This window comes from Delphinapterus leucas, chromosome 2 (assembly GCF_059928025.1).
Source record: "Delphinapterus leucas isolate spDelLeu-1000000601 "Yukka" chromosome 2, BTC_Dleu_Yukka2, whole genome shotgun sequence".
NCBI classification, from domain to species: Eukaryota; Metazoa; Chordata; class Mammalia; order Artiodactyla; family Monodontidae; genus Delphinapterus; species Delphinapterus leucas.
Window position 1 is genome coordinate 52,562,322 of NC_143130.1, and position 22,432 is coordinate 52,584,753.

The window sequence follows — 22,432 nt, forward strand, 5'->3', positions numbered from 1 at the left end:
GGTTCCACGTGCCTCCACGGGTACTGCTTCACGTCCAGAGCACCCAGCCCTGCAGGGCAGAGGAGCAGCTGTGTGACCACTGTGTAACCACCAGTCGGCCTGGACAGTGGGAGAGGAGACCAGAGGTCCCAGTGAGCAAGCAGTGGAGAACTTCTCAGGCCTCCTACCCCACATGCTAGCCAGACGGGCACTTCCCTGCCAAGAACTCGTGCTCCTCCTACACCCAGCAATACCCAAGAGTCCCCTTATTCTGGAAACTTCCATAGCACTGTGGCATTAGGTCTCTTTCATTTGACTCAATTATAAATAGACTTTTTTTTTTTTTTGCGGTACGCGGGCCTCTCACTGTTGTGGCCTCTCCCGTTGCGGAGCACAGCCTCCGGACGCGCAGGCTCAGCGGCCATGGCTCACGGGCCCAGCCACTCCGCGGCATGTGGGATCTTCCCCGACAGGGGCACGAACCCGCGTCCCCTGCATCGGCAGGTGGACTCTCAACCACTGCGCCACCAGGGAAGCCCTAAATAGACATTTTTTAATCAGCCTCTGGACACTCGTTGCTCTGTCCTCTGATCATCAACCACTAGGTTTTATGGAAGAAAAAAAAAAAATCAAACAGATATTGTCATAAGGAGAGCTGAAAAAAACCTGACAAGTTTCCTGACAAGGAAAGCAGGAAGAGATCATCTAGGAAAAGTATCCACGTGGCCTAGGAGCTTGCCAAGAGGGCTTCCATCAGAAAGGGTCAGATGTTAAAAGGACGAGTGCAAAGGGTGGAAGAGGCCTCCCCACAGCCAAGGTCCCCAGGCCCCGCACCATCGTGTAAGACCAAAGTAGGAAAAGCCGGGCACTGAGGAAGTTCAGGCAGGCTGGGAAGACGTTCAAGGAAACAGGACAGCTGCCTGGGTAGGCTGGCGGGACTCGGAGGGGAGAGCCCGAGGAAGAAATACAACTTAGCCAGAGGCTCTACTGGCCACAGAGAAGGCAAAGGGCCTCCAAATTAGGAGCAAGCAGCTGGAAACAGTGGAAAAGCAAAGGAGTGCATTAGCTCCTTTTAGAGAGGCAAAAGCCTCAGTGAATGTACATCCCAGGGGCCAGAAGTCCTGCAAATGTGATCCTGAAGTTGTAACCTTTAGTCACTAAGAGCATGAGATGCCGGAAGGGGCCAGAAAGACACATGAGCCAGTGCCATCCTGGTGTGTGTGGGGAAGGTGCAGGTCTTGGAACTAATGCCTGGTTCCCTGAACATCCCTTCCTAATGGTGTTCTAGAGTGAATTACGAAAGATGATCTGTAAGTACCCTAGAAAAGAAAGACTGGACTTAAAATCAGCATGAATTCACCAAGACCAGAAGAGACAAATTGGTCTCACTCCCTTTTCTGACGAGTGTTCTAGGCAAGTGTTAGGAGAATAATTAAACATAAGTCATCTTAATTTCAGCAGCCAGATTTCCCTCCTTTTTTTTTTTTTTTTTTTTTTGTGATACGCGGGCCTCTCACTGCTGTGGCCTCTCCCGTTGTGCAGCACAGGCTCTGGACGCGCAGCCTCAGTGGCCATGGCTCACGGGCTCAGCCGCTCCGTGGCATGTGGGATCTTCCCGGACCGGGGCACGAACCTGTGTCCCCTGCATCGGCAGGTGGACTCTCAACCACTGCGCCACCAGGGAAGCCCTCCCTCCATTCTTAACTGCAGGCATGTATTTCATAAAGTCTCTTGACTTGCATTTTATGAAAGTCTCTTGAAATCTCCAGAAATGTATGCTAAATAATGGGTTAGGTGTGTGTTTTGTGGTATAATAATTGCATGAATTTTTAATAAGCATTTTTAAATACTTGTATTAAAAATAAAGAATGCACACCTTCAGAACTTCAAATGATATTAACTACACAGCCAGTAGGAAGAGTTAATATAACTGGATGAAAGGACTTACTCTTCAAAACAGGCAAAGTTTTCTTAGATTTAACAACAAAAGCACAAGCAACAAAACAACAACAAAAAACAGATAAACAGGACATGATAAAAATTTTAAACTTTTGTGTTTCTAAGGACACCATCAAGAAAGTAAAAAGATAACCCACAGAATAGGAGAAAAATTTTATAAATCTGATAAGGGATAGTATCTAGAATATATAAAGAATTCTTACAACTCAAGAAGATAAATAACCCAATGCAAAAATGGGTAAAGGATCTCAATAGATAGTTCTCCAAAGAAGATATTAAAATGACCAACAGACACTTGAAAGGATGTTCAACATCATTAGTCACCAGGGATATACAAATCAAAACCACAAGGACCCCTTGACATTGGTCTTGGCGATGATTTTTTGGACTTGACACCAAAAGCAAAGGCAACAAAAGCAAAAATAAACAAGTGGGACTACATCAAACTAAAAAACTTCTATACAGCAAAGGAAACTGTCAACAAAATGAAAAGGTAACCTACTGAATAGGAGAAAATGTTTGCAAATCATATATTTGATAAAAGGTCCAAAACATATAAAAACTCATACAACTCAACAGCAAAATAAACAATGTGGTTAAAAAATGGGCAGAGGATCTGTGTGATACTGTGATTTACATTAAGAAATATATATATTTGGTCTTCTTCCCATTTCTGGCATAGTACTCCTAAAACCCTTGGAATTTCTTAAGTCATGAGAGCAGGGAAGGTGTCTCTTGTTATGTTACTGAGGTGATTTTTGGACCCACCTAAGGATGGGGGCTGGTTGCCAGAAGAACCAACCACGTGATTAGAGGGTTGGAATTTTCAGTCCCATCTGCCTGGCCTCTGGGGAGGGGCGAGAGCCTGGAGGTTGCATCAGCTGCCAATGGTCAGTGATTTAATCAATCATGCCTTTGTAATGAAGCCTCCATAAAAATCCAAAAGGACTGGGTTCAGAGAACTTCTGGGCTAGTGAACATGTGGAGGTACTGAGAGAGTGGTGAGCCTGAAGGGGGCACAGAGTCATGGGAACCTCTGATTGATAGCCAGTTGGTCAGAAGTACAGGTAAAACATGGGCTTGAGACTGGCGTCTGAAGTGGGGGGCAAGGGAGTCTGGTAGGACTAAACCCCTAACCTGTAGAATCTGATGGTATCTCCAGGTAGTGTCAGAATTGAGGTAAATGGAAGGACAACCAGCTGGTGTCTAGAGAACTACTTGGTGCTATGGGAAACCACCCACTTCCACACATTGGAAATTGAATCTCAGAATACATTTAATCTGAATAGACATTTTCCAAAGACATACGGATGGCCAACAGCTACATAAAAAAGTGTTCAACATCACTAATCATCAGGGAAATGGAAACCAAAACCACAAAGAAATATCACTTCACATCTGTTAGAATGGTTATTATCAAAAAGACAAGAGATAGCAAGTGTTGGTGAGGATGTAGAGAAAAGGGAATCTTTATGCACTATTGGTGGAAATGTAAGTTGGTGCAACCATTATGAAAAACAGTATGGAAGTCCCTTAAATTTTTTTAAATAGAACTACCCCATGATTCAGCAATCCCACTTCTGGGTATTTATCTGAAGAAAACAAAAACACTGACTTAAAACGATACATGCATTATATATCTACACAAAAACCTGTACAAGAATTTTCACAGCAGCATTACTCATAATAGCCAAAAGGTGGAAACGACCCAAACGTCCATCAATTGGTAAATCGATAAACAAAATGTGGCAAATCCATACAATGGAATAGTATTCAGCCATAAAAATAAATGAAGTACTGAAACATGCTTCAGAATGGATGATTCCTGAAGGCATTATGCAATGAAGGAAGCCAGACACACAAGTCCACATACTCCATGATTCCATTCATAGGAAATGTCCAGAACAGGCAAATCTATAGAAATGGAAGAGATTGCCTAAGGCTAAGGAGGATAGGGAAGTGGGGTTGGTTTCTTTTAGGGGTAATGAAAATTAAGTGTGGTGACAGGCGCACAACTCTGAATATACTAAAAATCACTGAATTGTATGCTTTAAATGGGTAATTGTATGATATGTGAATTACGGCTCCATAAAACTGTTTGTTTATATATATATAATGGGAATAACAGTAGTCCTTCCTGTGGGTTCAAAACATTGGAGGACAGAGCAATGTCTTGATAACAAGTTTGTGATAAAAGCCCAGGGGCCGGGCATGCATGGTAATGAGCTGTCAGCTAGAGGTGAGTCAGCCTTGGGCTGGTTCTAAGGAAATGCCAAGGTAAACTGAGGCTAACTTTGTGGAAACTGAATGTCCAAGAAAAGTGAGGAATGCTCTCACCAGCCACCACTCTCCTCTCACGGTTCTCTAGAGCGCATTTCTCAGATGGCTTCTGGAGATCTTGTTAAAGGACAGATTCTGACTCAGCGGGTCTGGGTGGGGCACAAGTGCCTGCATTTCTAACAAGCTTCCCTGTGCGGTGCCATCTCGCTGCTAGGCCACGGGCCACACCCGAGTAGGAAGACAGGAAACTGAAGCTCAGAGGGGCTAAATAACTTAACCCAGGCCACCCACTCATAAAGGGCAGAAGATTTGAACTCAGGTCTACTTGACTCCAAAACCCAGCTTCTTTCCACCAGACCATCCATGACGTGGTATCTGCATGCCATGTTCCAAGAGAAGCCAGATCTGAAAGAAGGATCCAGGATGTGATGGGCTCTGGAGCCCACAACAAAGGAGGAACAGCTAAAGAATGAGAAACGTGTGAGTGATCTTAAAAGAAGACTCAGGAAACATGGCAGCTGGCCTCAAGCCTAGGAAGATCTGCCCTGTGGAGCAGCCATGCCCACCTACCTGGATGGCCCCTGTAGGGGCACTAGGCCAATGAGGAGACACACGAGCATATCAGTTTGGGCTCCTTAAGAAGAACGTTCTAATAGAGCTGTCCCGGAACAGGCCAGGCTCTCCCAGACTACAAGCCGGTGCCCCAGACAACACCTTCATGATTCTGATATATCTCTATACTACCTTCTTAGCCCTACCATAAAAGAGGCATCATTTGCTATGATTATAAAAATAAATCTTACTATGATAAATCTTTAAAGCCTAGCTAAGGGTGCTCAGCTGGGAGACCTATTTTCTTTTTTTTTTAAAAGGAGATTAACAAGTGTTAGCTAAGCGTTAAAGCCATATTAGTAGGAAACAGAATCTCTTTCCTTGATATATTTAAAATTGAAATAAAATTCAAAAGATCATCCTTTTTCTCCTTCTGAAATTCAGCTGTACCACCTAAAATCATCTTGGAAAGCACTGGACCTAATGATCTAAACACCCTTTCAACTGTGAGCTTCTGGAACCTTGTCTCCCTTCTCTAAAGCTAAATAGCTCTAGTTTCCTCGAGCCTTGTTCAAATGGTTTCAAGCCCTCTCAACACCCCCGCCCCGGTTGCTCTCCACGGATAAGCACCAGTTTGTTTCAGCTGCATCCTGAGCAGCAACCAAAGAGAATGGGGCTGTAATTGAGCTGGAACATTGTGCTTCCATTAAGGCAGCCCCAGGTTCCATCTGCTTTCCAGCAGCCCACTGCAATGTCCAGGCTCACTGCGCTTCCAAGGATGACAACCGCCACCTGTTTCTTTTTATCCAGGTGGTGTAGAGGTACATCCTCCCCAGCCCATCCTTGATCTCTGGCTGCTTTTGGATGGACTGCATGACATTATCCAACGAGGCAGTTTTGGATTAGTAGAAAGAACAATGGTCTTACCATTAGAGAGTTCAAAAACAGATTAGATTGCCCTAGTGTGGTGTTACCTTCTTCTCCATGATGTTTGCAAGCAGAATCCATCAGGGAGGTAATTCAATTGCCAAAGTTTGGCCAGCAGTTGACAAGAAGGCCTCCCATTCTAAAACCCTGTGCTTCTATAACACAGCACTCAGACAGAGAAGAACATGCAAAAGTGCATCATGATGGAAGAACACTTCTAATTTCATGCCTACTCTCTGCCCTAGATGGTCCAAAGCATCAGATTTTCTGCCACAAATCATTTCATCCTCACAACTACCTTGCGAAGTAGCTAAGATGCCCCCATTTTGCAAATGACCAAACTGAGACTTGGAGAGGCCAAATCACTTATCCGGGTCACTCAGTCAGTTGTCAGAGCCAGGATGCCAAGTCTGTTGAATCTGATGCCGAAGTCCAGGTTCATCAATTCTATTCTGCAGGTCCCAGGAAGAAATGAGAGAAGCAAAAGGCCATCAGTTGATGGGAATCTGGAATGCCAGGATAAGCAGTTTTGATTTAATATAGGAGGTAAGAAAAGACTACTTTTTTGATGAGGGGAGTTATATTTTTAATCTTTGTAAACACTTGAGTTCAGTTAATAATTTAAAAATAAGAGGAATAGTAAAACAAGGGGAAATAAATGAAAGATAGGGCCGTGGGGAGGTACAAAACAACTAAGGAAGGGAGGGTTCTTGGCAGCCTTCGGCTGTGTGCCTTTGGCTGTGTCCCCTCGGTGACAGAAACCAGCCACTGATTAGAGAAACAGTCAAGCATGAGCCCCGCGGGGAACAGCCAGACAGAACGAGGGCACGTACTTCACAAACCACCTTCACGGAAGGCACATCCCCAGTTTCTTACAGGGGAAAGCTGGACAGCTGCATTGCAGGCAGACCTCATTTTACTGTGCTTCACTTTACTCTGCTTCACTTTATTGCATTTTTTTACAAATCGAAGGTTTGTGTCAACCCTATGTCGGCGTCATTTTCCCAACAGCAATTGCTCACTTTACATCTTTGTGTCACATTTTGGTCATTCTCGCAATATTTCAAACTCTTTCGTTATTATTACATTTGTTATGATGATCTGTGATCAGTGATTTTTGATGTTACTATTACAAAAAGATTACTATGACTTGCTGAAGGCTCAGATGATGGTCAGCTTTTTTAGCAATAAAGTGTTTTCAATTAAGGTGTGTACATTGTTTTCTTAGACATAATGCTACTGCACACTTAACAGACTACAGTACAGGGTAAATATAACTTTTCTATATTTGAGAAACCAAAGAATTCGTGTGACTCTCTTTACTGCCATATTCGTTTTACTGCAGTGGTCCGGAACCTGCGCAACATCTCTGAGGTCTGCCTTAACTCACATCCTCAGGGTAGCCCGCCAGGAATATTAACTACTTGCCACCAGGGAATTCACAACTCCAGGATGTTTTTCATTTGCTCGCAGGGTTATTGGAAGTTACTATGATGGATTCAATCAGCTTACCAATAATTAACTCATACACGGGCTTATCAAACAGCTCTGATCCCTTTAGCTTCCATCTAACCACACAAACACAAGGTCTTCACAAATATAATTGGAAAATTATAAAGTAACCAGCGACAGCCTTCTCAATGGTCACAGCTAAGCACATAACTGAAGTGGCACATGTGTCAAAGCTGTGAAGAGGCTCTATGGTACCATCGGCTGCTTCGGAGTCCACATGTTTCAAGCCACAAGAGGTGCATTTACATATCGTGCCTGCTTCAAAATACCAGACTAAAGAGCATGAGGTGTGGATAACACCTGAGTGCTTTTTGGAAATCACGCAAAATTGCAGCAACCATCATAGAGCCCCAGCAGCAGGAAAACATTTGGAAACTTCATTTAAAGTTCTATGAAATATAAAGAAAGGTCCAGAGTGAGATTTCTTGGAGCTTATGAATATTTATTATAATACATTCTTGAAAACGATCAAAAAATTAAGAATAATAGAAATAGGAAACAGATTTTTATGAGTCAGTCATATATTTGCATTTTGCAAATTGCAGTTAAAGACCTATAACCAGAATGTTGTTAAATGCCAAAAAAAGGCAGAGGAGAGGGCTGCTGATATTTGGACATTTTCTTACAACTGGCAAATGATATTTTCAGAGTTTTTCGACAATCTGTTTCCCAAGGAGTGCATATCCTGTTACTTTCACTAACCTGGTGCCAGCTTGAGTCACAAATTCAAGGCAATGTCAAAGGCCTGGGGTTATCATAATCCCTTTGTTCAACCAGGGCTTGACCTGACAGGAATAGGAGATGTCCTGAACCTTGACCAGAAAGCTCTCACACACAGCTCAGCCACCCCCAGCCCTGGAGCAAGGAGGAGGCTTCGCCAACATGCCCAAAACTCCCAGACAGCTAGCTAAGCACACTCGTGTCTCAGGATTAGTAACAAGAGAAGCGTTAACAACAGTCTACATGGTGAATAACGTTCCCCAGTCAAGGAGGTCACCTTGGGCTTTGTGACACCCATCGAACAGGGCATCCTCTGACTACAAACCCCAGATGGACATGCGGTGTTTAAGGCAAAAGTCCATCTCCAGGGGAGCTGGAGAGCTGAAAGACGCCCCTTTGCAAATTGTAGTTAAAGACCCATAACCCCAAACTTTTACCGGACACCACAACACTGAAAGAGGGCTAACTCACTAAGGGTTTGTTTTTTTAATTTCTTATTCAGAAAGCAATATATGGGAATTGTAGGAAATCTTTAAAACACATTAAAGTATAATAAAGGAGTAAATTTCTAAATAGGATTGAATTGGGACTCCCTTGAAGTCAGAGACGAGGAGTTTGCTTCCAGCTCACTGGTGGCCTGGGCTCCAGGTGGACTGATAGCCTGGAACCCTCTCCAACCTCACACTGCTCACTGCCAACAGCCCCAGACCCCTGCCCTATATGCAACTGAGCACAGCCATCCACGTGTGCTCAGAGCACTCACTCCAAGAAGCTGAAATTGGTCAAAAACGGGCTCTTGATAATGCAGAGGGAGAATAAATGAGTTACAGATTACATAAATTTCACCACCAGAAACAAAACCCCTTGCAAAAATCCCCTACCCTACACCAGCTGACCATCAGAAGCCTCATTTCCTCATCTGTCTGGCAGGGATAAGAATGGTCCCTGTGCTTTGCAGGGCTGCGGTGACACTCCAACAAAAGGGCTCCACCCGGTGCACACAATGTTATTAATAAGAACAGTAAGTGCTACCCTTAAAAGCAGCTTTGAATACTGCCACTATGGGCAAGAAGGTGTCTGGTGTCTTCAATACAAAAATCAATGTGTGTCAATAAACAGAAATCATAATGCCTTACCAGATCTCTAAAAGCTGAAAATAAACCAGTTCTGCCTTGATGTCCTTCTAAGTCCAGCCGAAGAGTACAACCATCATTTCTGAGGTGTTTGATTCCATTTGTTGTAAACAAATCAGAATCCTTGTTTATTAAATTAATTAATAACTACCAACCTGTCTTTGTGTCCTGGGGATTAACCAAGACCAAGATTTTATGTTGAGGTTCATCACAGTGCACAGTGCAAAAGCAAACAGACGAAGCTTCAAGTTTAACCTGAAAAAATAGTAAAATCACCATTTTGTTCTGTCACCACAGTAAGGGCACAAGAAATTGCTTAACAATTAAATTAGCACAATATTCACTGAAAGAACACTGTTGCACAGAAGTTAATTTGACAGGACGGGGCTTCCCTGGTGGCACAGTGGTTAAGAATCTGCCTGCCAATGCAGGGAACACGGGTTCAAGCCCTGGTCCAGGAAGATCTCACGTGCCGCAGAGCAACTAAGCCCGTGCGCCACAACTACTGAGCCTGAGCTCTAGAGCCCACGAGCCACAACTACTAAAGCCCACGTGCCTAGAGCCCGTGCTCCGCAACAAGAGAACCCACCACGATGAGAAGCCCGAGCACCACAATGGAGACCCAACACAGCCAAAAATAAAGTAAATAAAAATAAATATTTTTTTAAAAAAATTGACAGGATGGAGGCAACATGAAAATGGAAACCTTACCCACTCTGAGCTAAACACGAGGGCAATCTGACAACGGCCCTTCCTCTATCTCCCACCCAGCAAACCTGCTCTTCCCCTTGCTCACCTGTCTATCCAAGTAATGACTGAACATTTCCTCAGCTGACCCCCTTGCGGTCTCTCCTTCCATTCACTTCCTGCCCCAGCAGCCTTCCCCACCCGAATCCCCGTCGGGCCTCCACCTGCCAAAGCAGAAGGCCACATCCCAACCTCAGGCTGCACCTGCCAAGCCGACCTCAACTGTCCCCCTGCAGCCACTCTACGTAAACAGCCTAGACAAGCCTGCGTCCACCCGCATTGCCACTCAGGCTGCCTGCTGCCCTGGCTCGGATCCCTGCAAGCAGCCTCAAGAAACCCACACCCTCTCTGGGCCCTGCAGTCTCAGCTCTGGCTCTGAGGCAGCCCCGGGGGGAAGATCCTCAGTGCCCAGCACCTGTTTGCTCATGACCACAAGGAATACCAAGCAGCACATGCAGGCTCTCTGATGCTGGGCTGCCCCAGAGCCTTCTCTCAAGCACCCACTTGCCAAGTTCTGTTCCCGGCCATCGAACCCACTGGCCTCAGCTCCCAAAGCAAAAGGACAACACGCTCCACTCCAAAGTCTGTTTTGAAAACCAAGGAGAGTGTAAGAAAATGAGAAAAGGACGTGTCGGCTGAGTGAGGCAGGCAGGCTGCTTGTAAAAGTTTACAGCAGGCCTCCTTGGTTTCAGAGAATTGTTTCTTAACAAATCCTGAGACCCATAAACATCTTGGTGGCTCCCAGTCTTCAAGTCACCTTAACGAAGAGCCCCCCAGCTGGCTCCCTGTGGTGGCTATATGAAGCACAATTCACCCATCAGATGGCCGTTACAAGGCCATTAAAAACAATATGTACAAAGCATTGGATTAACATAGAAAGATGCTTATTATAGACAATATTGTACTCTGAGTGTGATCTGAATGTTAAAAAAGCATGCCCAGAAATAAAATCCAATGGAAACACATCAAAATGTTCACAGCAATGAACATGGGTGATTTTATTTTCTCTGTCCTTGGCTATAGTTCCCAAATAGTATACACTGAGCATATACTGTTCTATAACCAAGAAAAATCAGTAAGTATTATTATATTTTAAATATTATAAGACAATTTCAAGACTGAAAACAGAGTTAATTATGAAAAGAAAAGACTTTGAGGAGGACCAGAGTGATGTGGTGTGGTACATCCTTGTCTTTTTTGTTTGTTTGTTTAAAAAAATGTCTCTGGTTTCAAAAAGAAAAGTTAAATTTGCTAAAAGCAATGAGGAGGTCTATCATCATCGCAAATCAGACTATTTCAAAACCTGCTAAATGGTAGGAAACTGCTACCATTTCTTAATTAATTGCTAAAATGGTAGGAAACCAAATGATTATTTTCAGGACTCTTTTTAGAAGGGGGAGAAGCAAATAGGTAGAAAGACATTTCAGCATTTCTAACACATTAAAACAACTTAATTTTAGTAACTGTCTTATTTTATTACGTTTTTGCTAATAACACTAAAATTATTCACTCTGTGAGCATACTACATATTGGGGGGGTTTGTTGTTGTTAAGCGACGTAATCCATAAATAAATGTGAAATAAAATCGGATAGATGACTGAAACTGCACCCTAAAGTACTTCAGCGCTAACTCTTGTATTTCGCCACACTTCTCAGATTACCTAGCATTCCCCCCCTCCCCGACTCCATCCAACAACCCTGCAGCCCACCAGCCCCGCAGTTCCCCAAGAGTAAGCCCTAGTCTTGACTGAGAGCTTGCTTGCTTTCTGGCTTAGCTGTCACTAGGGGGCGCTGAAAGCGTGTGAGTACAGCCACCTCCCTCGGCAGATCAACAATAAGGAATCACCCATGGGAGCTGGATTCTTCCAGGAGTTAATTACAAACTACCATCTCCAAAATCTCAAGGAAGCCACACTATATAAACTGTACAAGCCATTGTTTTAATTAACTCTGGAACAACTTCAATACAGCAAAATAAAACCCTGTCTTCCTCAACCAACTTTGCCTGCCAGAGAGCAATGATTTCTGTTATGAGTGAAATCTTATTCGTATAAAACAAGAAAATCTTGCCTCTTTCAACAGATCAGCCTCAAATCTGAAAAAAAGGTAACCAATTTAGGTACAGCCCAAGATTCACATATTATTTTTATTTACTTCAGGGGAGGGGGGAAGGCCTTAAAAATAACACAATTATTAAATTTCACCCACAATCCCACTGTCCTAACAAATAGTTTTCATTTCTGTCTTCTTCCAGCCCATATTCAAAATTCAATCTTATCATTGCTAAAAATCGTAATTGATATAACTTCATTCCAAGTCAGAAACTTTTAGGACTAAGTCAAACCTTAGAGACTAAAGGTCAGTCAATCCCCTCATTTACAAATGGGAAAACTGAGGCCAGTCAGGCAATACACACAGCATCTCAATTAATCCTCATAACAACAGTATGAAGTAAGCACTGTTATTGTCCCAACTTCTGAGATGAGAATAGCAAGAGCAGAGAGGTAAAGACACTTGCTCAAGGTCACACAGCTATTAAGTGGTAGGCATGGGATTCACAGCAGGCTACTTGGCTGACTGCTTTATAGAACTGGACTTATCCTCAAGACCTCAGAATCCCAATCCAGGATTCCTTTTGCTTCTCAAAGTGGAATTATTCTAGTATTCACCCCAGAAGGATTTTTTTTAATCTGTAATGCTCTTTCACTAACATTCTCCTTTTCAATAATTTAGATTTTACAGAACTCTCCACCAATGAGGAAGATCACACATACCTGCTCCCCAGTGGGAAGAGAGAAAACCTCTGGTGAGGGCCATGCTCCTTCCCCAAGAGTGGCACAGTAAGCCAGAGCCGCTTCCCGATGCCCAGCAGGGTCATCTTCCAAAATATCCACTGGGTAAATGCCTGCTAGGGGAAAAAGAAGGCAAGAAATGACGTGAGCTTTCCTCTCTCATTGAAATAAAAGTCACTTATTTCTTGAATATGAAAAGAAAAAAGCAGCCAATTGAAACTTGCTTTAAAAATCCTGTTCACCGGGCTTCCCTGGTGGCGCAGTGGTTGAGAGTCCGCCTGGCGATGCAGGGGACACGGGTTTGTGCCTCGGTCCGGGAAGATCCCACATGCCGCGGAGCGGCTGGGCCCGTGAGCCATGGCCGCTGAGCCTGCGCGTCCGGAGCCTGTGCTCCGCAATGGGAGAGGCCACAGCAGTGAGAGGCCCGCGTACCGCCCAAAAAAAAAAATATTCTGTTCGCCTATTTTTTTTTAAGTGAAAAAGAAAAGAGCAGTGTAGCAACAGGAACCAAAAGAAAATAGAAGACATTCCTGATGGTGGGGTTGGCACCAACCCCAAGGAGACATGAGGTTCAATACGAACCCTCTTAGACCACTGCAGAAACTTCCTTTCATACCCCCTAACTATCAAATGGTTTCCCAAGTATTTTCTAGTAGTGTCCTCCACTACAGCCACATGTACAAACAGGTACCCTGAGAGCTGACCCCAGCTGCTTAGAACCTTGCTAACTTTGACAAAATCCAGCCTGAGTTTTTAGTTTGCCAGCTTACATTTGCCACGAAGTTAAGATTTGTCAATTCTTCTCCTTTAATTGGACTGCTTTATTGTAAGAGAGTTTAAACGTACTAGTTAGTATGAACTATAAAACTACATGTGTAAACCGAAATGGCCATTCACAGATAGACTATTGCACAGATTAATTTGCAAGTTATCTCCCAGCTCTACTCAGCATCTCTTTCTTATCACCGTACTTTTAGAGGAAAATTATATCCTCGAATAATCATACAAATTGAGAGCATACAATTCAGCTTGGAAATGGCAGTTGGTTTTCCCTTGAGATGCTGGCTCATCTCTGGCTGGCACATCCCTGAGTGGGAGGGGGCTCTGTAGCTTCTGCCCTTCCGTGGTCCCCTCCTCTGATGCATTTCTGGGGCTCCTATGGTGGGAAGGGTGCCAAAGCAGCCGTCTTCTTCTTCTTCCTCTCCTCCTCCTCCCCCTCCTCCCCTCCTCCCCCCCACCCCCTCCTCCCCTCCTCCCGCTCCTCCTCCTCCCCCCTCCTCCTCCCCTGCCCCTCCTCCCCCTCCTCCCCTCCTCTCCTCCTCCTCCCCATCCCATCCCCCCTACTCCCCTCCTCCTCCTCCTCTTCCTCTTCCTCCTCCTCCCCTCCTCCTCCTCCTCCCCATCCCCCTCCTCCTCCCCATCGCCCTCCCCCTCCTCCCCTCCTCCCCCTCCTCCTCCTCCCCCTCCCCCCTCCTCCTCCTCCTCCTCCTCCTCCTCCTCCTCTGCCTCCTCAAGGAAGATAAGCCTGTGCATAAACACCCACGGAAATATCATCTTCCTACTTGCTCTCAGAATCTCCATTCCTTCTGCAGACACTTTTCAGGGAACAGAGACTGCTCTTAGCAGCAAAAAGTTTCCTGTCTCCAGTTCACCAAGCTTGCCTATGATGAATTTTACTGCTGTTGATTGGGGGCAGTGCTCATAGAAAACAGAGGATGTCAAGAGCAGGGGTGGACTAGGCCTCAGTCCTGCATGAGCCCCTCCCCCTGCCCCTGACTTTTCATGGTGAAAACATCACCAGCACACACAGTGGCAAAGAGATGAGTAAATACTCTCCCACTATTCAATTTTTTTAAGTATTTATTTGAGTGTGAAATACACACCAAAAAATTACAACTATAAATGCACTGATTAAAATGTTTCAAATAAAGACATGAAAAATTAACAGTCCATTCAGTGACAATGAACAGTCAATGATGAACTTTGGGGTCTCTTTCTAAACAAGGTTGTGCCTCTAGGTAGCAGGGATATTCTGCTGTTCAAGGCACACACTTGTGGTGTGTGTGCGCGTATGTGTTTTCTCTCTATACACACACATTCAAGGAAGCCCAGGCTCCTTCTCACTGTGATGGGCCACGAAGCCCCCAGCAACTGATCAGACACAGCCCTCAAGCTGAACCTCTACGCCCTCCCTACTCCTTACTGGGCCCTCCAGGAATACAGCTCAAAGCCAATGGATCCAAGCCAAGCCAGATGGTTCCTCGCTCAGGAACCACTTCAAACCTGCCACCAAACCCTCAGCCTGCATCACCTATCTCCAATCGTCCTGATGCTCTCAGTTCAAGGCCTCAGCATCTCACAATAACCTCTGGCCTCACCCCTTTCCACCCATCCTTCCTCTATCTGCCACCAATAAAAATATTGTAGCTATACCCTGGCCCCAGGTGCCAGCAGGTTGCTGAGTGCTACACACCTCTTATTTCACTGAGTCCAGCCTAACTCCAATTTACAGATGAGAAAACTGAGGCCTGAAGAGGAGACCATTTGGCTAGTCAGTGGCAACACCAGGGCATGAAGGTCTGTCTGATTTCAGAATGTGTAAAACACTCAGATGATGTTAGTGACCCCATCCAGACAGTCTCCTCTACCAAGCCTCGAAGGCCCTTTACAATCACATGCCCCCTTCCTCTGCAGCACCCCTACTCCCCAGCTCCTTCTGCCTTGCCATCTTCAAGGCCCATCTCAAACTCTAGCACACCCAGGGGCCTTCCTGGAGCCCCAAAAGGCAAGGGCTCTGTGGGTTATTGAGTCCCGTGTTCGAATCCAGCTTGGCTTAGGATGGGAATTGATATACCTTGGCCACTTCCCCTGTGCTGAAGGGCCTTACACACCTGAACTCGGCCTTTCACACTGGTCAGCAGGTGAGGCAGCCTCACCCCACCAGGAACGTGAAGACTCCCTCCAGGCACACTGAGTGCTTGTTCTCTCCTCTCCTGGCCCCAACACCCCTCGCCAACAAAGGCCTCTCCCTATGCCTTTCTCATCCTGAGCACTTCGGAAATGTGGGTGGTTGTTTAGCTGAGCTCTCTGTTCAAACTGCTATTCATCCAGTTGGTCTAGTGGCTTCCCACAGGTATGAAAAAAGATTCAGTGCACGTTCAAATAAATTAAGAAAAACATACTGGGAAGTGGGCTGCTTCAGCCCTAGGGCACCTGACTCATGCTGCATGATTCTCCCATGAAAGCAACTTCAATAGCTACCTTTCTCCAGACGCCCCCAGGAATGCAGTCTTTCAGAGCAAGTAAAAATCCCACCTGGACTTTTACTCTCTGGCGCTGGCCCTGTGTCTTGGGAGAGATGTTTGTCAGAGGCAAGCCTTCAGTCCACTCCAGTGAGGTTGAGGTTTGACTGACAAGCCTTATCAATGACACCCCCCCTACAACACACACACACACACACACACACACAAGCTGGGACCTCTGCCGACAGGGGACTGGGAGGACAGCGTAATCGTCCATGTTTTGCGGAGGGGCACAGGGTGGGATACCTCACCCAAGACCATTCGGCCTAGGGGCCTCTGCCTGGCTCCCCCAGAGGCTGCCACAGCTTGCCTGGCATTGGCTCTGGCCGAGTGTGGTCAGGAGAAATGCAGTGAATGTATTTTGCTCCTTGTACACCATGAAATCATTTCCCTGGCCGGGTATGCTGCTGGAGCTGTGAGAGCCCCTCAAAGAACCTGATGGACAGTATTCCCAGGGCACCCTGGCCCCTCAGGGCTCTCCTGCCTTGCAGCCCGGGGGCGGGTCCCTGGGGGTCTTCTCAACAGAAGCCCAGCAGAATCCATCAGCCCGATAGCGTGAGCATGGGGGCTGCATCGGGCCTGCCTCTGGGGATAAATTAACCCTCCACGAAAAGGAATTTCCAAAGATCTCTTAAAGGTTCCCTTTTAAAACCTTTAAGCTGGGCCAGACCCCTGCACCCCAGGGAAAGGGCCCCCCAAGCTGGCCGGGGACAGGAGGAGGCTGCTCCAGCCTTTGGGGTTTTAATTCCTTCTCATCTCTTTGGGGAAACTGCCCCATCAGAAAAGTTCGGGCAGACTCCTCCTTACACGGAAAATGTTTGGGTTAGCTTTCTGGAAAACTGGGTGGGAGTGAAAAAAAAAAAAGGAAAATGCTTAGGGCAGGAGAGGGGAGGGGGCATCCAATGCTGGCTGGCAAGGGAGACCCCTTCCCCAACCCAGGACGGACACACACACACACACACACACACACACACACACACACACACACACACACACGAGACCCCGCCTCCATTGCAGGGAGGAAGGAAGCCCCGCCCCCACGCACCCGCCAACCACAAGGGCACATTTGGGCCTTGCAGAGGGGCCCTCGGGAAGTAAACAGGTCTGGGGCGTCTTCTGCACGCGCCAGAGACCAGCCTGGCCTCCGAGCTGCTGATGGAAGGCAGACTCGGGCAGGAGCTTCCAGATGTGAAATGCTAACAGGCTTTAATGGTTTGAACCCAACAGGAAATATTTTTCCAAAGCCAAAAGAATGTAATCTTTTCAGTACAATGCAAAATGCTTTTATGAAAAACGGCACACAGTTGAAATGATAATTCATTGCAGACAGTAAAGAAATTGAAATCCCCCAACGAACCCCGATTTTAAGAATTCACTTTAAGCATAAGTTGGTTGTGGTCACCCGAAAAACAAAAGCAGAGGTCTATCTTAAAGCATTCTTCCAGGGAAAATGCTGAAATCATTCAGGATCTTTGTACCAAATCTTGAGTTTCCAGGGTACAGAATTTTTTTATTTTTGCTTTTCTTTTTCACATAAGCTATCTGGTTGTTTTCTTCACAAAATAATTTGCTTCTAAAAGGAAATTATTAGAAGAAGGAATCCTTATTATAGAAGAAATATGCTGAGGGGGGTTAAGCGCCTAATTCTGAGCTTAGCAGAGAGCTTGGAGCCTAGTTTCTAACCGGAGAGAGGGCATCAGACAAGAAGTGTCTGAACCCAGGTGTTCTGCACACCCACGGTGGGAGGGTAGTGCCTAAAGGGAGAAGATTTCCAAATGCCACCTCAATGGCTCAGAATTCAGCACCAGGAATTCACCAGGGGCCCTGCTTTCCAGTGAGGCATGCACTTCAAAGCTGCCTGCTTTAAGAAAATTCAGTATTCACAAATGCAAACTTCATCCTGACCCTCCAAAGCATTCACCACAGGATGCCTTAAAACTGAGAACTACTCTTAAAGTATGATTACATTTAATTTTTTTTTTTTAAGAGGGCCAAAGAATCCTACGTTCCTGACTTCCCTTGTAGCATGCATTTTCACACATATATTCTGTGGAACACTAGCTTCACAAGATATGCTGTGCAAGGAGGTTTCTGAGGCCAGCAAGTTTGGAAAAGGGGACCTGCTGTGATGCTCAGAGCTCACTGCTGGGGGTTCTGTGTGCCTATCAGCAATCTGGACACTTAGAAACCCTGCAGCAATGAGATTTGATTAATCCAGCATTTATTTCCCAAACTTATTTAACTAGGGACCCCCGTCCCAGAACATTGATGGACAGATGACAAACAATATCTTAGAGAAGAGTGCTTTGGCATAATGTCAGGGCAAGAGGACCTATCACTATCAGACAGATAGCAAATATGCAAATACCTGGAGCTCAAGGACCACAGGCAAGGGGGCCGTGGTGTCAGCAGAACAATCCTCCACATAGAGGAGAAGAGAACAGAAGGTGAAGTAAATACACACTTGGATATTTTTGTTGGTTTTTGAAGAGCATCTGATTGCCAAAATATTCTTAGCAAAGAATTGAAAAAAAATGTTGGAAGACAGAATGTAGAAAATGTTAGAATTTCTGAGCAGATGAGCAAAGTTGTCAGGGAACGGAGGAAGCGCTGGGAGAGGTCTGCAGGTGGTGGCAGGGTAGGTTTCATTACTGGTAACTGACAGCGAGCCTGTTGCTCTGTTATCACAGATTTAGTACTGGCCAACTTGCAACTTGTCATTGCCTTGGCTGAGAATAAATCACTTGTCCCAAATCTAAGATGGTAAAATATGCAGATGACTTAGTGTGCCACCCACACAAAGATTTATGTAATCCTAATTGCTTTTAATATGAAGGTCCCATAATCTGAGCACTGGTGCATCTTACCCTTAGGCAAATGATACAAAGATTAAACTTTTTCCCCCTGAATCATTCAAAAGGATATGAAGTGGGTCTGAAACATGCTGTTCCTTTTGCATTCAAAGAGGTGTCACATTTGGGGACAAATGTGGAGCCCTATTTGGGGCAGACAGGAGGAAACAGCATCTCAAATGTCTGCTTCCTCATGAATGGTAACAGAAGAGGGGTCCTCATCTGATACAGCTGCAGGAAGCTCAGGCCCACCTTTTGCCCCTGAACTTGAACTCCTCCATCCCATGTGGTCATCATTATGGTGCCCTATTTGTCTAACCTTTACCAGAAGGAAGAGAGCTTTGGCACATACTCAGGAGAACATGGAGAGTCTGACTCTTTGTATCCTGAATTTAACTGACCAGGAACTTGTAAAAATATCAAATCCCAGTGTCAGTAACATCACCACAAGATGTGGTGGTCCTGAAGCTGGTGGGGAAAGGCTGGGTGGGGTGGGGGTGGGGGGCAGTTGGCCAGCAGGAAGCAGAGCCCTAAACCACAGAGCACACGAGAGGAAGACAAATAACTCCTCATCACCATAATGTTTTACCCATTAGTCACAGAATAACATTTCTCAGAACTTACCCAAAAACTGTGGTTGTTAATGGACTTTATAAACTTTCATCCAGAAATCACATCCCTATATGTCCATCTATTACACTGCTAACAATAATATTTCTGAAGAGGACAAAGTTAGGTGTCTATCTGGTATGCTCAGCCCTGTGCAAAGCAACAAGGAGAGCTGAAAGTAGACTAGTCCTCAGTCTCCATGACCCAATTCTAGATTAAGCTGGTGCCCCCTGTTTAAGCACTCAGCCTCACCACCCGGACTACCCCACATGGAGAATGAATGGAGAAGAATGGGATTACCTTAAACCTAGACAATGAGTCGCTTAGGGAAAGTGTAGTTACTTCCCAATGCCTGGAAATGTGTTGAGAAAGCTACATTTTATAAGGGCACTGGCCTCTTCTGTGTAAAACTGAAAAGTAGATGAAGAGGTACCTGCCGAATAGAAATATTTGCATCCACGTTAGTACCAGCCCAGTTTTAAATTGAAGACATATAAAAGAAAGTTAACATTCTGCCTTCTGTGGATAAACAAAGTTTCTCAAGTACTAGTTGGGAGAGAAAGCATTAGAAAAATAGCGATATGTTCTCACATTAAAATGTACCCTTTTATACCTTACATTTGTACAGTATTTTCCAGATAACAAAAGGGCTGTCACACTTCCTCGTTTGTTTGAAACTTACATCAACCCTTTGAAGTCAAGAAAGAACAAAGAACTGACCCCATTTTTCAGAAGTGGAAACATTCTCAAAATGGAAAGTTAGTAATGGGGCTGAGATTCAAACCCAGATCTTGAGATTTCCAGAAGTACTTTCACCAATTTGTGTACTTACTAATTTATATTGTGTCAAGGACCACACATTGTGTACTAGCACCGAAAGGCAGCTAGTGCTCAGTATAGCACTGTTTAAAATACCTGCCTTTTTAAGGCTGAAAAATACTCCATTATATATATACACACACCCCATTTTGCTTATCCATTCATCTGTTGATGTTCACTTGGATTGCTTCCACCTTTTGGCTATTGTGAATAATGCTGCCATGAATATAGATCTAGGAATATCTCTTCTAGTCCCTGCTTTCACATCTTTTGGGGATATACCCAGAAGTGGAATTGCTGGATCATACAGTAGGTCTGTGCTTAATTTTTTGAAGAATTGCCATACCCCACAGTGGTTGTACCATTTTACACCAGCAATGCACAAAGATTCCAATTTCTCCACATTCTCACCCAACACTTGTCATTTTCTGCTTTTTCTGATAACAGCCATCCAAATGGATGTGAAGTGGTATCTCACTGTGGTTTTGATTTGTATTTCCCTAATGGTTAGTGATGTTGAGCACCTTTTCACGTGCTGACTGGCCATTTGTGTGTCTTTGGAGAAATGTCTATTAACTCTCTTGCCCACATATTAGTAACTTTTAACAACACTTTAAAAGCTTGTAAGAATTAGAATGACATGAATTCACAAAGAGATAAGTGGCAAGGCTGATGTGGTCTAAATGGGCTACCTACACAGGCTTCATCACAGCATCTGCATCACAGGGCAATGATGCCACCTCTGCCCACTGTCCATCTGAGCCACACTCCCAAGAAAGAGGCAGAAGCTGGGAGGTGGCAGCAGTGAAAAGAGGACAGACTGAGTGTGCATTGTCACTTGTACTTTAAGGCTTGGGGGAAAAAAAACTACTTTTAAAAATATATATATATTTAAATATAATAATAGTAGTAATAGTAAAATATAATAATAGTAGTAATAGTACTGTAGTAGTGGTGATGGTAGTAGTAGTAGTAGTAGTAGTAATACCCTGAGGCTTCTATGATATCTGCTCCCAGGGTCCCTGCCCAAGGGTGACCTTAGCTTAGACAAAGGTCTTCCTGATACCCTATGGTCCTGGAAAGTGGTCTAATCAGACCCTGATCACGTTCAATACCAACACCACAGCAAAGGTTTGAAAAAACTTTCTGCTATAAAGCTATTTTATAATGTATAATATAAAACAATCATGGTCATCATTTAGAAACTTTCCTACTATTGCCAGACACTGTGCTAAGTGCTAGTTGATACAGTGGTGGAAAAGCAGAAGTGGCCTCTGCTCTTATAGAACTTACCGCCTGGGCGGGAGACATAAAAACAGTTAATACCCCCATGGCATGGAGGGAGGCGAGTGACAAGGGAGGTGGGAGACAGGACAGGATGACCAGCAAAGGTCTCTCTAAGGAGGTAACCTTTAAGCAGAAGGACTGAAGAATAAAATGTTCGCCTCATGCAGAGCAAGATCAAGAGCCACCCAGACTGAAGGAACAGCCCCTGCAGGAGGAAGAAAGGAGTGGAGGGAGTCCAAGCGCTCAAGGGTGGCCAGTGTGCCTGCAGCATGGCTGGCCAGGGGGAGAAGAGCAAGGTCACAGGAAGCAGGCAGACAGGGGCTAGAGTAATAGGACGCTGGCCAAGCTCCGACTTCAGGTTTCAAGAAGAATGCAGTAGGAGGATGCTGAAGGGTCCCCAGTGGGGCATGATAACTGGAGTGTGTGTTTGCTGCCTCCTCCAGATCACACTGCAGCTCTGCAGGAATCCGAACCAGGGGCAGTGCACGTTGAGTCAAGTGACGATGATGGCTTAGACTAATGACGGCAGTTTAGATGATGAGAAGGAGATGGCAGGCTTGAGCTAGATGTTAGCAGTGGACATGGCAGAACCTGCTGCTAGATGGATGTGTGAGGTGAGGGGCCAAGCTGACTTTCTGCTTTAACCCCTCCACTTCATATAAGTCAATGAAATTCAACGAGTAGCTTTCATATTGTGACATTTCTAAACTAACATTGGAAACAGTCTAATTTCTGTTAAGATCCTAGCTCTTTCCAAAGGGGGAAATTGATGAACCTGCCAACAGAAGAATACGATGTACATTATTCAAAAATACTATTTTCCTTGAGGTATTACAAACTGAACCAGTATAAAAACACAGATGAAGCACCCACAAAATGATGCCACCTCATCAGACCACCCCAACATCAGGCCACATAGAGAGTGAGGTTTGGGCACGAGGGCAAGAGCTTTGGGGTCATTC

At 45.0% G+C, this 22,432-nt stretch overlaps 1 protein-coding gene across 1 annotated transcript in view; it reads right to left on the reverse strand.

The window, feature by feature from the left end:
• FAM169B (Protein) overlaps positions 1 to 22,432 on the reverse strand; it is an 86,839-nt gene that overhangs the window by 53,571 nt on the left and 10,836 nt on the right. The window contains exons 3-4 of the mRNA XM_089906229.1: positions 12,584 to 12,757; positions 9,218 to 9,317 (exon numbers count right to left, since the gene is read on the reverse strand). Coding sequence (XP_089762355.1) covers positions 9,218 to 9,317; positions 12,584 to 12,757 — 274 coding nt within the window. The remainder of the gene's footprint in view (positions 1 to 9,217; positions 9,318 to 12,583; positions 12,758 to 22,432) is intronic.